General features: G+C 35.8%; 1 protein-coding gene across 1 annotated transcript in view; it reads left to right on the top strand.

Annotated features, from left to right (window-relative positions):
* The window catches only part of egln1a (egl-9 family hypoxia-inducible factor 1a), a 32,400-nt gene extending 15,945 nt beyond the window's left edge, over nucleotides 1–16,455 (top strand). Inside the window, exons 2-5 of the mRNA XM_077217402.1 lie at nucleotides 5,251–5,370; nucleotides 12,156–12,292; nucleotides 12,389–12,456; nucleotides 15,832–16,455. Of these exons, the coding sequence (XP_077073517.1) occupies nucleotides 5,251–5,370; nucleotides 12,156–12,292; nucleotides 12,389–12,456; nucleotides 15,832–15,887 (381 nt within the window). The 3' untranslated portion in view covers nucleotides 15,888–16,455. The remainder of the gene's footprint in view (nucleotides 1–5,250; nucleotides 5,371–12,155; nucleotides 12,293–12,388; nucleotides 12,457–15,831) is intronic.
* The last annotated feature ends 2,334 nt before the right edge of the window (nucleotides 16,456–18,789 follow it).

The following is an 18,789-nucleotide window of genomic DNA, read 5'->3' as shown; positions in this document are numbered from 1 at the left end:
TTGAATACTTATTTTTTAATATAAAAAAAAATTAAAAGTGTATTTTTAATAATTTAAAATCAAACTAATTATATTATCAAAATTATTATGAAAGTATTTTTACATTCTGGTAGTATCTGTACAGGCTTAAAAAAAATATATATGTATATATATATATATATATATATATATATATATATAAATATATATTATTGTTAAATGTTTGTATTGAATTTAGTTTTTTTTTATTCACCCAAATAATTAAAAAATAAGAATTTTTAATAATTTAAAATATTTTTAAATTGTAAAATATTTATACATTTTGGTAATTTATTAAATTAAAAAAGTTGTTTATTATTATTATTTTAGGGGAAATTATTCACTTTATAAAAAGTAAAAAAGTTAGCACTTTTTTAAGGACTTTCTTAGTCCAGGTTTGTAATAGTGAGATCAACTGATAACATGTAAGCCAAGAGTTAATTTTTTTTTTTAAATAAAAATTGTTAAGAACCAAGTCTTGTGTTTTTACTCAAGCAAATCTGATCAAATGCCTTCATGGGTTCTCAAGAAAAGTTTTTTATTAATGTTCACTCAATCTTAAATCCTTCCATATTGTAAACAAGGGACATAAGAGCAGAAGTGAAGGAAACTGAGATGGATGTTTTCATTCTGCAGGACTGGGATGTTTGTTGCTATAATAATATGTGTAGAATGTGGAAAAACTTGCGTCATTTCTGTTGTGAGACTTTGACAATGCTGATTTGGGCTGAAAACATCCCTTTCAACACGTTCACATCATCACATCTGACCCAGTGTTTCAACTAAACACCACATCCCATCAGACACATGGGTCATCTAAACCCTTTCATCTGAAGTCCACATTTTAAAGGGATAGTTCACCCAAAAATGAAAATTATGTGTATATGACATTCTTCTTTCAGACGAATACAATCAGAGTTATATTAAAAAATCTCCTGGCTCTTCCAAGCTTTATAATGGCAGTGAATGGCTGTTTCTGTCCATAAAAGTCCAGTGCATCAATCCATCATAAAAGTGCATCAATCCTTCATAAAAGTGCATCAATCCATGATAAAAGTGCATCTATCCATCATAAAAGTGCATCTATTCATGATAAAAGTGCATCTATTCATGATAAAAGTGCATCTATCCATCATAAAAGGGCATCAATCCTTCATAAAAGTGCATCAATCTATCTAAAAAGTGTATCTATCCATCATAAAAGTGCATCTATCCATCATACAAGTGCATTTATCCATCATAAAAGTGCATCTATCCATCATACAAGTGCATTTATCCATCATAAAAGTGCATTTATCCATCATAAAAGTGCATTTATCAATCATAAAATTGCATTTATCCATCATAAAAGTGCATCTATCCATCATACAAGTGCATTTATCCATCACAAAAGTGCATTTATCCATCACAAAAGTGCATTTATCCATCATACAAGTGCATCTATCATCATACAAGTGCATTTATCCGTCATAAAAGTGCATTTATCCATCATAAAAGTGCATTTATCCGTCATAAAAGTGCATTTATCCGTCATAAAAGTGCAATTATCCATCATACAAGTGCATCTATCCATCATACAAGTGCATCTATCCATCATACAAGTGCATCTATCCATCATACAAGTGCATTTATCCATCATAAAAGTGCATTTATCCATCATAAAAGTGCATTTATCCATCATAAAAGTGCATCTATCCATCATAAAAGTGTATCTATCCATCATAAAAGTGCATTTATCCATCATACAAGTGCATTTATCCATCATAAAAGTGCATTTATCCATCATAAAAGTGCATCTATCCATCATAAAAGTGCATTTATTCATCATAAAAGTGCATCTATCCATCATAAAAGTGTATCTATCCATCATAAAAGTGCATTTATCCATCATAAAAGTGCATTTATCCATCATAAAAGTGCATCTATCCATCATAAAAGTGCATCTATCCATCATAAAAGTGCATTTATCATCATAAAAGTGCATTTATCCATCATAAAAGTGCATTTATCATCATAAAAGTGCATCTATCCATCATAAAAGTGCATTTATCATCATACAAGTGCATTTATCCATCATACAAGTGCATTTATCCATCATACAAGTGCATCTATCCATCATAAAAGTGCATTTATCCATCATACAAGTGCATTTATCCGTCATAAAAGTGCATTTATCCATCATACAAGTGCATCTATCCATCATAAAAGTGCATTTATCCATCATAAAAGTGCATCTATCCATCATAAAAGTGTATCTATCCATCATAAAAGTGCATTTATCCATCATACAAGTGCATTTATCCATCATAAAAGTGCATTTATCCATCATAAAAGTGCATCTATCCATCATAAAAGTGCATTTATTCATCATAAAAGTGCATCTATCCATCATAAAAGTGTATCTATCCATCATAAAAGTGCATTTATCCATCATACAAGTGCATTTATCCATCATAAAAGTGCATTTATCCATCATAAAAGTGCATCTATCCATCATAAAAGTGCATCTATCCATCATAAAAGTGCATTTATCATCATAAAAGTGCATTTATCCATCATAAAAGTGCATTTATCATCATAAAAGTGCATCTATCCATCATAAAAGTGCATTTATCATCATACAAGTGCATTTATCCATCATACAAGTGCATTTATCCATCATACAAGTGCATCTATCCATCATAAAAGTGCATTTATCCATCATACAAGTGCATTTATCCGTCATAAAAGTGCATTTATCCATCATACAAGTGCATCTATCCATCATAAAAGTGCATTTATCCATCATACAAGTGCATTTATCCATCATACAAGTGCATTTATCCATCATACAAGTGCATCTATCCATCATACAAGTGCATCTATCCATCATAAAAGTGCATTTATCCATCATAAAAGTGCATTTATCCATCATACAAGTGCATCTATCCATCACAAAATTGCATCTATCCATCATAAAAGTGCATTTATCCATCATACAAGTGCATTTATCCATCATACAAGTGCATCTATCCATCATAAAAGTGCATTTATCCATCATACAAGTGCATTTATCCGTCATAAAAGTGCATTTATCCATCATACAAGTGCATCTATCCATCATAAAAGTGCATTTATCCATCATAAAAGTGCATTTATCCATAATACAAGTGCATTTATCCATCATACAAGTGCATTTATCCATCATACAAGTGCATCTATCCATCATACAAGTGCATTTATCCATCATAAAAGTGCATCTGTCCATCATACAAGTGCATCTATCCATCATAAAAGTGCATCTGTCCATCATAAGAGTGCATCTATCCATCATAAAAGTGCATGTATCCATCATAAAAGTTAATTTATCCATCATACAACTGCATTTATCCATCATAAATGTGCATCTATCCATCATAAAAGTGCATTTATCCATCATACAAGTGCATTTATCCATCATAAAAGTGCATTTATCCATCATAAAAGTGCATTTATCCATCATATAAGTGCATTTATCCATCATACAAGTGCATCTATCCATCATAAAAGTGCATCTATCCATCATAAAAGTGCATTTATCCATCATACAAGTGCATTTATCCATCATACAAGTGCATTTATCCATCATACAAGTGCATTTATCCATCATACAAGTGCATCTATCCATCATAAAAGTGCATTTATCCATCATAAAAGTGCATCTATCCATCATACAAGTGCATCTATCCATCATAAAAAGTGCATTTATCCATCATACAAGTGCATTTATCCATCATACAAGTGCATCTATCCATCATAAAAGTGCATTTATCCATCATAAAAGTGCATTTATCCATCATAAAAGTGCATCTATCCATCATGAAAGTGCATTTATCCATCATAAAAGTGCATCTATCCATCATGAAAGTGCATCTATCCATCATAAAAGTGCATTTATCCATCATAAAAGTGCATTTATCCATCATAAAAGTGCTCCACACGGCTCTGGTGGGTTAATAATATAAAATATTATTTTAATATAAAATATTATTTATAATATAAAATAACTAGCTTTCGGCAAAACGAACATACGGATTCAACTTAAGTCTAAAGCACAACTTATGCGAGTAATGCGACGAACTGCTGATATTTACGCTACGCCATGAGTCACGACACACTACTGTACGCTCCTGCTGACATCACAAGTTGCGTAAGTTGCGCTTTAGGCGTAAGTGGAATCCGTATTTTTATGCACTTTTATGATGGATTGATGCACTTTTATGATGGATAGATGCACTTTTATGATGGATAGATGTCTTTTTATCATGGATAGATGCACTTTTATGAAGGATTGATGGACTTTTATGATGGATTGATACACTTTTATGATGGATAGATGCACTTTTATAATGGATAGATGCACTTTTATGATGGATAGATGCACTTTTATGATGGATAGATGCACTTTTATGATGGATTGATGCACTTTTATGATGGATTGATGCACTTTTATGATGGATAGATGCACTTTTATCATGTATAGATGCACTTTTATGATGGATTGATGCACTTTTATGATGGATAGATGCACTTTTATGATGGATAGATGCACTTTTATGATGGATAGATGCACTTTTATGATGGATTGATGCACTTTTATGATGGATTGATGCACTTTTATGATGGATAGATGCACTTTTATGATGGATAGATGCACTTTTATCATGTATAGATGCACTTTTATGATGGATAGATGCACTTTTATCACGGATAGATGCACTTTTATGATGGATAGATGCACTTGTATGATGGATTGATGCACTTTTATGATGGATAGATGCACTTTTATCATGTATAGATGCACTTTTATGATGGATAGATGCACTTTTATGATGGATAAATGCACTTTTATGATGGATAAATGCACTTTTATGATGGATAAATGCACTTTTTTGATGGATAGATGCACTTTATGGACTTCCAAACAGAAACAGCCATTCACTGCCATTATAAAGCTTGGATGAGCCAGGACACTTTTTAATATAACTCTGATTGTATTCGTCTGAAAGAAGAATGTCATATACACCTAGGATGATTTGAGTGTGTGTAAATCATGGGATAATTGTTTGGGTGAACTATCCCTTTAAGAGTTTGTGTTATTAGGGGCACACAATCTATTGTAACTATTTCATTAATGATTTTCATTAATGAATAATTTCAAATACTGATGCTTGCATATCAAAATTCTGTCTATTTTCTCTGTTTTGTTGACAGGCAATGGTGGCGTGTTACCCGGCTAAAGGCACTGGATATGTGCGTCATGTGGACAACCCAAATGGCGATGGGAGATGCGTCACATGCATATATTACCTTAATAAGAATTGGGATGCCAAAGTAAGTGAATCATCTGTAATTCATTGCATCCTATTCTTTCTTCTTTTCTTTTTTTTATGATACATAAAATATAACAAAAAATTATACAAAAGGAATACATTGATAGAGCGGGTTACAATGCAGATAACAATAATCAAAACAGAGAAAAAATAATAAGAAAAATAATAAGAAAATAATATATATATATATATATTTTAAACAATTATGAAAATAATGAGGTATATATATAAATGCAAGTGCACAGAAGACCAGAAAGACGCATATACCTACAGTGATTCATCCATCCCAATACCATTAGATCCTATTCTGAAGAGTTTGATATGAAAGATTGTCTGGCTTTGCCATGTTTAAAGCATGCCTTATTCTGTATAAGCGCTATAGAAAGTTGGCATGACTCTGACAGTGGGCATGAATGGCGAGCGACTGTATACGTGCCAGTCGGCCTGCTTCATTTCTGCCTAATCCCATTAACCTCAGAGATTGTAATCTCCAGAGAAAACCAGGAGGAGAGTTACTGAAAGCGCTTACCGAGTCAGGGAAATGAGCCACGAGACTCATTACACTGGAAAACCACTCGCATGCATGAGTCATGCAATTAATGCTTTATACCTTATAAATATGTTTTTTAAAGAGTGCATAAATGTCCTGTCGCACAATGTTTTTGTATACCATGCACGTTGACTATAGTTCTATTTCGTACATAAAATCCACAATATTTACCTTTAGTTGCTTGGTTTTGACTCTAATCTGCTGCCCTGGTCCTGTTTTCCTCTGATGGTGTTTTTCAAGAATAGATTTTCAGAAAGCACAAATTATGTTGCATAGCAAAGATAATACTTATAGTTAGTTGCTCCTATGCAACTACAGATATTATGGATCTTGAATTTGCTTTAAGATATATTTTTCCCCCTTTCAATTACATATACTCATTTCCAGTTTATGTAATTTAATAAGTTAATATTTTATTTGTGAAATACACGAAAGTGAGTTTACCTCTCACATTTCAGCAAACATTTTAGTATATACTAAAAACATTTTAGCAACATATGCAATATCCTCGTATTAAAAAAATCATATTTTTTTAAATGTATAAATGTTATACATAAATGATATGGTATCATTCAAATATGTCACATATTAATATTGTTTTTTAAAAATTACAAAATGTTACATAATTCTTAATGGGATAGTTAATGTCACTATCAAATTTGGTTTGTCAACTTTAACCTTTACAGGAGATGAGAATATATATATACACACACACACACACACACACACCCCTCACATTTCAGCAAACATTTTAGTGTATCTTCTCAAGGGACAATGCTATAGAAATGAAACTTGGATATATAAAGAGTAGTCAATGTGCTGCTTGTATAGCAGTATATATTTACTGAAAATACATCAACACACAGCCATTATTGTCAAAATAGCCGGCTACAAAAGTGAGTACACCCTAAGTGATAATAGCTGTATTGTTTAACCATGCAAAGCCACATGTCATATTCATCATTTTCATGTTTTTATCTGCTTGACAGGACCATACAAATTTGTGTATCTTTTGGCAATTTTGTATCAATCCGCAATTTTTATTTGAGTTCTTAAATGCTCTAGTGGTAGATCTTGTGCCAAGCGTGTCAGAGGTTACGGGTTCTAATGCGGACTCGTATAGGTTTTTTTTTTTCTCATCAAAACTGCATATGTTCATCAGTGGTTACAGTCTATATCAAGCAGGGACACGTTTGTGTGCATTTTATTTTGTGATTTCACCAGAATGAATAGTGATTCTCCACAACGGCGATAGATTGAAGCGCGCGTCCGAGTGAAGACTGCGCGCGGCACAGAGAACACTGTATCCATGACAACCGATCGCCGCGGCAACGAGCGCTCAGCTTGAGTTCAAAAACAACACATTTTAGCGCTAGATCTCTTTTATTTAATAGCGAACTAAATGAATGCTCTGCTATTTAACTGTAGGTGTTTTATTTATTTGTATTAGGTACATCCGTGCCTCAATGTTTCAAAAAGTGGTGGGGGACAATATCGATCATGAGGAAAATGTGGTGGGACACGACTTCACTGGATCTAAACAAATCAATCTAACCATAGATGTGAGCATTAGTGGTGGCTTTCTTAATCTATTTAAAATAGTTTTGCAAGGGTTCTTGCTAATTTTTGCCAAAAAATACCCACACCCTCCCACGAAATTTCCCGGTAGATTTGGTCCCACTACACCCCTGCCGAACGGCATGATAACGACACCAAACACACCGCCAATGATGATGGAGTGGCCAAGTATGTCTCCAGACCTGAACCCTATTGAGCACCTGTGGTGATCCTCAAGCTGAAGAACCATGTGACTAACATCCAGCAGCGCCGTGATGTCATTATGGAGGAGTGGAAGAGGATCCCAGCAATAACCTGTGCATCTCTGGTGGCCTAGGAGGATTAAGGCAGTGCTAACTTAGTTAACATCGGCGCTCACACAAAATAATGACACTTTGGACACAGTTTTGACATGTTCCCTTAGGGTGTACTCACTTTTTTTGCCAGCTATTTTGACAATAATGGCTGTGTGTTGATTTTCAGTAAATATATACTGCTATACAAGCAGCACATTGACTACTCTAAATATATCCAAGTTTCATTTCTATAGCATTGTCCCTTGAGTAGATATACTAAAATGTTTGCTGAAATGTGAGGGGTGTACCCACTTTTGTGAGATACTGTGTGTGTGTGTGTGTGTGTGTGTGTGTGTATATATATATATATATATACATACATACACTCAACTCCTGTAATGGTTAAAGTTGACAAACCAAATTTGATTGTGACATTAACCATCCCATTAAGAATTATGTAACATTTTGTAATTTATTAAAAACAATATTATTATGTGACATATTTGAAGGATGCCATATCAGAAAAAATATTGAAATAACAAGCATTTATACATTTAAAACTATATACATAAGAGTAAAATAAAATAATTAAAATAAATTTATAAAATAAATTTAGCCCCAGACTAACACGGTAGCATAATGAGGGTCTCTACCTGCAAACCGAAGCATTGAGAACTGTGTAAGTGTACAGACAGTTTAATAAGGAGATACTTTATAAAGACAGTACACTTCATGTTTACAAGCAGGAGCCATCTTTGGAAAACAGTCTCGATCAGTGGAACCACCATGGGGCTATTTTGAGCCTTGTTAGTGGTATTAATTAGTGATTTTTATTTTTACTTATTCGATGCCCCAAACACTAGCGTTATAAGCTAATCTGTGGTTAAACTAAAACTAACGTTAAAACTGGGTACATTCGATTATCACGAAGTCTGTCGTCTATGTGGATCCCCAAACACAGATAGGAGTCCACTGTCTCAATGTCTCTGCCGTGAATAGAAATAGAAGACGGATGGTCTTTTTCCCTTCTAAAATCAATTACCAATTCTTTTGTTTTAGTTACATTTATTTGTAGATGGTTCACTCCACACCACTTCACAAAACTGTTGACCAGATCTCTATATTTCATCTCTTGCCCTCAATGCAACCAACCACACTGACTCGACTAAACTTCTGGACGAGGCATGACTTCGAGTCGTAACTGAAGTCTGAGGTATAGAGGGTGAATAGAAACGGAGACAAGAAAACTTTACTGTCACTTTTGAACAATTGAATGTGTCCTTGCTTAGAATAAACAAAAAAAGAATCAGTAACACTTACAATAAGGTTCATTAGTTAACATTAGTTAGCATGAACTAATAATGAACTGCACTTAATCTTGGTTCATGTTATGTTGGGTACACACCAAAAGATAATCGGGCTGATTTTGGGCCGATTTCCCCCTTTCCGACAATCCTAGATATGTCCCGATTATCTTGATGGTTCTACAGATTATTTTATCAGATTTTCCCTTGGTGTGAGGTGTGTTACGAGTGTCCGAACCTGCTCGGAAGAACGCCGGAGCCGCCCCGATCGAGAATCAGAAATCCTGATGTGTGGGGGGAATCCCGAGGACAAACGTGCGCTCGCTCTGGAGATTATCACGTGAAACGAAACAATATCCAATCAGAAAGCGTGATGATGGAAGACGGAAGCATAACAAATGCAGTTTTTTTTTTTCATTGAATTTTAAAAATGACAGAATTCAATATCAAGTTCTTGACACATTTCTTTTACACATTTTCACATTTGGTAAGTATAACTTGAAACAACAATAATTTAAATAAAAGAAACAAAGAAAAAAAAAAGAAACTTAAAAATAAAGGGCCTCACAAACATATGTTAAATTCATTTAGCAGAGATACAGATCTTTGGGCTTTTCGATTTAAAAAAACAAAACTTTACAGACTTTAAATACATTTTAAAGGCTGTTTTAAAATTTCTTCCTGCATATAGTACGCTACGCTTATTCTGAAGTCTCACGAGATTTTGCGAGATTACCTGTGTTCACATTCGAGACTCTTGCTGCGTCCCAATTCGCTTACTTATACTACGCCCTAAAAGTATGTACTCTTTTTGTTAAGAAAAAGTACATACTTTTGAGTGTGTAGCTAAAGAGTAGGCAAGCTTTGGGACATACTATCACGTCATCTATAATGGACAGCTCTGTCGCGTGCTGCGTGCATCCTGTCACCGTAAACTGCCCTGTCAATCATCTCATCACAGTTAAAATCCTCAATTCAATCTAATTTGAAGATTTCACGTTAAATTTCACGTTCATCTGCCAGTCGTGGTTCTTTCACGCGGATACTCTCCTGTTTGCAATTTGAATATGATGCGTTTAAAAGGTAATGGCTAAACTTATCTTTACAAAAGTTCACAATGCTGCAGATGCTATAATGTGGACAACACTGAATAGATTCCTTTTCGCCAGGTTAGATACTGATAATTAATCACTCAAACCTCTTTATCTAAACCTCTCTTCATAGCCGCGGGACGCGCGCGTCCTCCATGTCTGTAGTTTTTTAACACTTTCCACTCGTTTTTGTAGTTCTAACCGAATCTTCGTCCAACGCGCGATGGGTTGTGGGCAATATCAGCCCGCACCGATCTGCACTTCGGATTCTGACCGGAAATAGTAGAACATCCGGGTATCTTTGAAACACTCACTTCAACATACTACGATTTGGGACGTACTAATTCTATTTTCGAATACTATTTAGGACGGAGAGTATGCGAATTGGGACGCAGCATCTGGTTGAAAATCTGTTCGTGTGTGCTGTGCTGTCTGTGTCACACTATAGGAGCAAAACGGTTAAATCTAGGATTTTTTGTCCTCGTGTTTGTGGTCTATCACATTTTGAAAATCTTATAAGATGTAAAAACTTTTTTGGTGTGTACCCAGCACTAATTTCAACATTTACTAATACTTTATTAAAGTCTTCTTTACATTAGTTAATGCACTGTGAACTAACATGAACAAACATTACAAAACCAACTAACATTAATAAAGATAAACAAATACTGTAACAAATGTATTGCTCGCTAGTTAATACATTAACTAATGTTAACTGATGAACCTTATTGTAAAGTTTTACCAAAAGATCTTACAGACCTAAAACTTTTAAACTGTAGTGTACGTTGGTTCACTGATGTTAAATAATGTTTTTGACTTGAATAAAACAAGTTTATTTAGATGTTACCAGTGTAGAAAAAAACTGCTGACATCACAGCATTTTAAAGTGTACTTCCCTGATGATTTTGCAGTTTTGTGCTTGAATGCGCATGCATCGGTGAGCAGTATAAAGTGTGTGCTCAGCTCCCTAGAGAGAGAGAGCAGTGTGTGTGTGTGTGTGTGAGCCGCGTGTCGTTCGTGTGAACGGTCCTTATTCTCCGTACAGGTCTTTATCCAGCATGTGGTCTCTTCCTCTCATCCCTGTTCAGGAAGGCTGTGTTTCCTATCCTAACCTCCTCCAGACCTGGCCTCTCATTGTTTGTGTCGCGCTGTTATTTTCACTAAGGGAATTTATGATTATCACTAAAAAAGCTCCAGTCACGCACTGCTGAGTCGAATGTATTGTCAGTAGTCACGTTAGCATGATATCGTGCAAGTTTATGATTCATAATGGCATCAGAGGCAAATCACATTTATTTGAAAAGGGGTGATTTATTGTTTCAGAGGGAACATTTTACAATAAGGTCTCATTTGTTAACATTAGTTATGTAAAGCAACACCCTAGCAACCACCCTGAACACCCTAGCAACCATTCAGAAAACAATAGCAACTGATTAGCAACAAGCTTGCAACTGCATAGTAACGGTATTTTTTAACTACCCAGAACACCCTAGCAAACGCCTAGCAACCATCCAGAAAACCATAGCAACTGAATAGCAACACTGTAGCAAGCAGCTAGAGTACCATAGTAAGTTACCATAGAGAAACAACCTAGCAACTGCATAGCAACACCCTAGAAGACATCTATCTTCAAGCTCTTTAAACTAACTCAAACTTTCTGGTCAGGCTTTTCTTAAACCAAAATACAGTAAGTCGAGATTGTATTTTTTAACCATCCAGAACACCTTAGCAAACGCCTAGCAACCATCCAGAAAACCATAGCAACTGAATAACAACACTGTAACAACCACCTAGAATACCATGGTAACCACAGAGAAACACCCTAGCAGTCATCTATCTTCAAGCTCTTAAAACTAACTCAAACTTTCTGGTCAGGCTTTCTCGAGCCAAAATACAGTAAGTTGAGATTGTATTTTTGATGTACCTTTTGTCTAATAATAAAGTGATAGTAAAGCTCATGAGTGATTGATCTTATTCTGTGTGTTTAGGATCACGGAGGCATACTGCGGATATTTCCAGAGGGTAAAGCTCAGTTTGCGGACATCGAACCCAAATTTGACCGCTTGCTTTTATTCTGGTCTGACAGACGAAACCCTCACGAGGTCCAGCCTGCGTACGCTACAAGGTACACGCACAAACACACACACATCATGCGTTTTCATCTTTGTCTAGTCCTTTTTTTTCCACCTTCATAACCCATAAACCTCTCCTGTGTTTATAGATATGCCATTACCGTGTGGTATTTTGATGCTGATGAGCGGGCGAGAGCTAAAGAAAAGTACCTAACAGGTAATTTCACCCCAAAATAAAAAACTCTCACCCTGAAGTCGTTCCAAACCTGTATGCTGTTATTAAAGAGGATGTTTGAGCAGAATATCTTTTAAATAGTCGAGCTCCAAAAATGACCATATCATTTTTGTATGATTAGTCTGTACAGCTGTGAAGTCTTCTGAAGTCATATGATAGATTTGTGTGAGGAACAGATTTAAATTAAATTAATGATTCTCACAATATCTTCCTCTCCGCCTTCAAATCTTGGTCTTTATCCTGAATATTCAAACTGAGAACATGATTTGGTGTGAAAATCAAAACTGTCTTTAATTAGGGATGCTAACCGATGACCGTTTGACCGATGGTTGACCGTCTCAACGTTAACCGATCTAAGTTGTCGGTAGTCGGTTAAAAAAAAGTGATCTCTAAATTAGGCTATTATAGACAGTGTACTAAACGCTACTACAGTTAGCCATCTCATTCCAAGATATTTTTGTGTGAAGTGAACAAATCCCTCACACTCAATTTTTCATAACTCGCCTGTTTGTACTTAATAAACCAATAAAAACATTTGGCGCGAGGTCACAGCGTTTGGGTTCGTGCGCTCACAAGGTTTGCGAAAAGTAAAGGCTACAGGCTAAAACACTCGAGGTTATAGAGCAAGGGCAGACGGCAGGATGAAGCGTGCAAAGAAACGTAACGTTAGTGTGTGGGACCATTTCACCAAAAAGAATGACACAGTAAGTTGCAACTTGTGTGATACAGTGCTTAAATACAGTAGTAATACTGTAGAAATACATTACATCTACATTTCAGTGGTAACAGATAAGATGATGATGATCATCATCTTTCTTTATTATTGTTAGCACTAACGTTACCTCAAACTAAAGCGGCGTCTCTTCGGAGCTGTCATTTTCTTAAATGAGCCGCTGCAATGTTTCAAATGAGCTTCTAACGCTAGACTAACGCCTTTATTTTCAACGCGATCACCTTGTACCCAAACCATTTCAAAACTAAAGAGCCATTTGTCCTCCGATTACATACAAGCTCCTCGGCGCCGCGTTTGCGGGACTCATGTTTCGCGCTGTATGGGATTTTAAAAAAGTGACGTGAGTGGAAGCGCGGCGTCGGGGCAGTGTGTGTGTGTGTGTGTGTGTGTGTGTGAGCGGGAGGCAGAGAGAGATGCGACAGAGTTGCGAAATTGCAGGCGCGCCTCGAAATGGCTGTTATTTCAAATAGCATGGCATATTTTAAACTAATCGGTTAACCGGTTTCAACCGGCTAACGAGGCTCGGTGGTCGGTCAAGAAAATTTTTAGTTTTCGCCATCCCTATCTTTAATATTATTAACCGGTTTCACAAAGATAGACTTTGACTATGGCTTAGATATAGTAGATAGTCAGACTTCAGACAGACATCTAAATCAGACGGTTGCACAAAGCACTTAAGACTCTGACTATCTTAAGTAGGACTACACTGCAATGCATTCTGGGTAAAATAAGGGTCGAAAAACATGGCGGATCGAGTAAGCACAATCAACCGCTCAGTGCAGTTTACCCCAGCGGAAAACATGTGTGTGTTGGAGGAGCTCAACAGTTACAAGGACATTTTACTTGGGAAATTTAGCGGAGGATGTAGTATCAAGAAGAAATGTTTAATTTGGAAAAAGATACGACAGTTAACAGCGTTAACCCAACCGCTGAGCGGAGCGGTAAAGACGTACAGAAAAGATACAAAAACATCGTACAAGATGCCAAAAAAGAAATATTTAAGAGGAAATATCCTAAAACCCTTTCCTTTCTCATAGCTCTCTCCATAACGTCGTCAGCAAACCACAAATTATGAGCCATTTTCCCTTTTCTTTTGGCTGTTTGTAATGTAACTGGTTGTTACTTCTGGGTTGCCAAGGTAACAGAGTCTTAGACCTGAGTTAGCCTGGGTTAAGGTGTCTAATTTTTTTGGTCAAGATTAAGTCAGTCTTTATTTTTGTGAAACAGTCTATGAGCAAATTTTATAGACCGGTCTAAAATAGCTTTGTGAAACCGGCCCCTGATGCTCTTCTGTAATTTTTAATTTTTTTACTTTATCGGAATGGTATGACACTTGGTAAAGGCTTTGGCACTTGTTGTTTGATCACACACACAAAAAATCATGGTCATGGTTCAGAAAGGTTAAATATTCCTGAAAAAAATAGTAACACTTGTATTGTTCGCGGTCAAAAAATATATCAACCTCAAATTTGAAACACAACTTGTTTAGGTTTATGGCTTTGATTTTCTCGCAGTTTTAGAGTAAAACATGTTTTGGAAAATATATATTTAATATAAAAATTTAAAATAGTATGTTTGTTCATTTTTCATCACAAACATAAAATTATAGAACTTTAAGTTCTCTTTTTTAAACTTTTTTCACTTCGGCAATAATCTGTCAAGTGTCGTCTTTAAAAAAAGACCAAACTTCAGTCTGTGCATCCAAAGCATTCAAGATTTATGAAAGTTTAAGTGATTAAATAGATTATAACTACTGCATAAATATAATTTAGTGCCATAAAATCCCCTAAAAATACAAAATATTACATCAAAAGATTATAGCATGACCATATTCTACATCCCTTAATCACCCAATACCTAAACTTAACAACTACCTTACTAACTATTAATAAGCAGTAATTAAGAGTTTATTGAGGTAAAAGTCGTAGTTAATAATGAGAATCGGACCCTAATATAAAGTGTGACCAAAAATGTTTTCAGTCATTTTTGACCGCCAAGCGAAGAGCACCAGATGGTTCAAATGTGTTGAATATTTTTTAAGCGTATTGCGTAGATGTGCTTGGAGTCAGTTGTTTTATTTTCAATAAAAGTGCAATGAAACATGCCGATATCATTTTTGGCCAGGCGGTCATTCAAAGAAATTAAGAATACATGCAACAACAAGAGAGAACCAACGAAATATTAATATCTGATTATGTTGTAGTCAATGTATGCTTTTTCCTGTGAGCTTTTTTTAAATCTACATTATTTTATTATTTTTGCATAGTAAAATAAAACCTGTAGCTCTACCTGGCCTCTCTGCCAAATCATTTTGTCAGATAAATATCTTAACCAAGTTTAGTGTTTTTATCTTCCCTTAGCCTATTTAAAATAATTTACTCATATTTTGATGGTTGAATCAAACTTGTAGAGTCATTAATAACAAATATCCTCTCCGGACGTCACTTTTAGCTTTATTATTTAAAGGCTTTGAGGATAGAAGATTATCAGGAAATAATGACTTAAATTTCCTCACAAAAGGCGTCATGTGCTTATTTAGTTTTAAATTAAAATAGAAATGGTGTCAAACTCTGAGGGTAAATGTAAAGGGTCAATTCTTTCCTCCTGGTTTTCTTTTTGTGAAGGTGCTGGTGAAAAAGGAGTGAAGGTGGAGCTAAACACGCCGTCTGAACCAAGCTAATCAAAGTGCCATTAATCCGGACTTTTCCTGGTTACACGCTGGAAAAAGAAGAAGAGGGATTCGGGAAAGGCAGCGGGTGTCCGAGACGCAGCGAGAGAAGGAGACGAGGATTGAATTAATAGAGATTTAAAACTCAGCAGAATTCAACCACAGTTCCTGGAAAACCAGCTAACTTTGAATATGATGGTTTTATCTGACTTTTAAAAAGGTACAGTACTCTGGATTTCATTGTGACTGGAGTCACAGTTCTTCGGAGGAATGTTTCAAATGAAATTTGAAAATGTTTTTTTTTTTTTGCTTTTGGATCTGGGACGAGTTTCTGCATTTCGACCTGATCTTTATGAATCAAGTTGCACATCTATGCATGTTCTTTCTCATCACTTCTGATCAGACTGTCTGTTCGTACTGAAATAAACCCAATGCCAGCGACTCTCGGCATGTTTATTCTGGCCGATGCATCATGGGAATGTCATCTGCAATCCTACAGCTTAACTTTGTCACATGCACAGGGTCATGGCCTGCAAGATATTATTTAAATTGATCAAAATAAAAGCCTGTTTGCATTTTACACATTGTTGTATTTGTAAATATTCTCAAATAAGGTGTTATTTTGCTTATTTTTCCCGCTGTTGGTTATACGCTTAAATGTTTGATTTTTCACCATCTGCTGATGTACAATAACAGGTAGGCCTATTTACTTATAAAAATACAACATATTAATTTCAGACAATGTGGGTGTTTTAAATATGGAATGACAGAATATTAACTGGACTGATGTTTGTAACCATCTAAAAGTCTGATGGACACAAAAATATGAGATTCACTGAGACTTTATGTGCCTCATCTGATCTCAGCTCTTTATGGGTCTTTAGGGAAATAAGGAACAACAGAAATGGGTAAACTCTGCCGCCTTGTGGCAAATACAGTATGAACATTCATAAATCAGGTGAGAAAAACTACAGCCATGGTAAAATACCCCGTGATAACAGATATCTAGGGTTTAATTTGTATTTCTAGTTATAAAAGATCTTAAACATTGAACAAATGCAGTCTTTCTAACTAGGTAAAAAAATATTACATGAATAAAGTAATCAATTGTAAAAATAGATCATTCCATAAAAAATAATTTATTTTCTTTTTTACAATTCATATTAATGAGTAATTTATCTATAATTTTTCTTCAGTTTATATTCAGATACAGAGAGTTTCGTGATAAAACAGAAATAATCTTGGACAGTACATTATTACATTACATTGAAATGTAGGCTATTCATTTACCAATTGTTTCATAATTATCAATATGGTTTTCAGGGATAAATTAAACATCAGTAAATACAGATTTAGTTTAAGTGAAACAATAGAACCTTTTTATACAAGTCTATCCCTCACCACCTCGTTTTCATCTCTCTTAAATCCAGATGGCCTATAAAAGACGTGGTATAAAACAAAACTGTATGTTTATGTAAAAACCCCAGTCACATTTGCAGCGATAATTATCAGTTCTCTTACACTATACAGTGAGTTTATATCTGGCAGTATTTTACTGAATCTCTGAGGTGACACAATTTGACCGTATCTGTGTATTTACTTTGTAAAAGCCCAGGATAGAGAGATTGAGTGAATGTAGTGTGGACTCTGTGAATGAGGATCATAGTGTCTGAATCCCTGCACTGTGATCCACACACACTGCTATTCCATCCACACACACTCCTATTCCATCCACACACACTCCTATTCCATCCACACACACTCCTATTCCATCCACACACACTCCTATTCCACACCTATTCCACACACACTCCTATTCCATCCACACACACTCCTATTCCATCCACACACACTCCTATTCCATCCACACACACACTCCTATTCCATCCACACACACTCACTCCTAATCCATCCACACACACTCCTATTCCATCCACACACACTCCTATTCCATCCACACACACACTCCTATTCCATCCACACACACTCACTCCTAATCCATCCACACACACTCCTATTCCATCCACACACACTCCTATTCCATCCACACACACTCCTATTCCATCCACACACACTCCTATTCCACACCTATTCCACACACACTCCTATTCCATCCACACACACTCCTATTCCACACCTATTCCACACACACTCCTATTCCATCCACACACACTCCTATTCCATCCACACACACTCCTATTCCACACCTATTCCACACAGACTCCTATTCCACACCTATTCCACACACACTCCTATTCCATCCACACACACTCCTATTCCATCCACACACACTCCTATTCCACACCTATTCCACACACACTCCTATTCCATCCACACACACTCCTATTCCATCCACACACACTCCTATTCCATCCACACACACTCCTATTCCACACCTATTCCACACACACTCCTATTCCACACCTATTCCACACACACTCCTATTCCACACCTATTCCATCAACACACACTCCTATTCCATCCACACACACTCCTATTCCACACCTATTCCACACACACTCCTATTCCACACCTATTCCACACACACTCCTATTCCATCCACACACACTCCTATTCCATCCACACACACTCCTATTCCACACCTATTCCACACACACTCCTATTCCACACCTATTCCACACACACTCCTATTCCATCCACACACACTCCTATTCCATCCACACACACTCCTATTCCACACCTATTCCACACACACTCCTATTCCATCCACACACACTCCTATTCCATCCACACACACTCCTATTCCATCCACACACACTCACTCCTATTCCACACACACTCCTATTCCACACACTCCTATTCCATCCACACACACTCCTATTCCATCCACACACACTCCTATTCCATCCACACACACTCCTATTCCATCCACACACACTCCTATTCCACACCT

Source organism: Siphateles boraxobius, unplaced genomic scaffold (assembly GCF_051911475.1).
Source record: "Siphateles boraxobius isolate OS27281-9 unplaced genomic scaffold, OSU_SipBor_1 73, whole genome shotgun sequence".
NCBI classification, from domain to species: Eukaryota; Metazoa; Chordata; class Actinopteri; order Cypriniformes; family Leuciscidae; genus Siphateles; species Siphateles boraxobius.
Note: the sequence above shows the minus strand (reverse complement) of the source record. Positions and strands in the feature narration are given on the sequence as shown.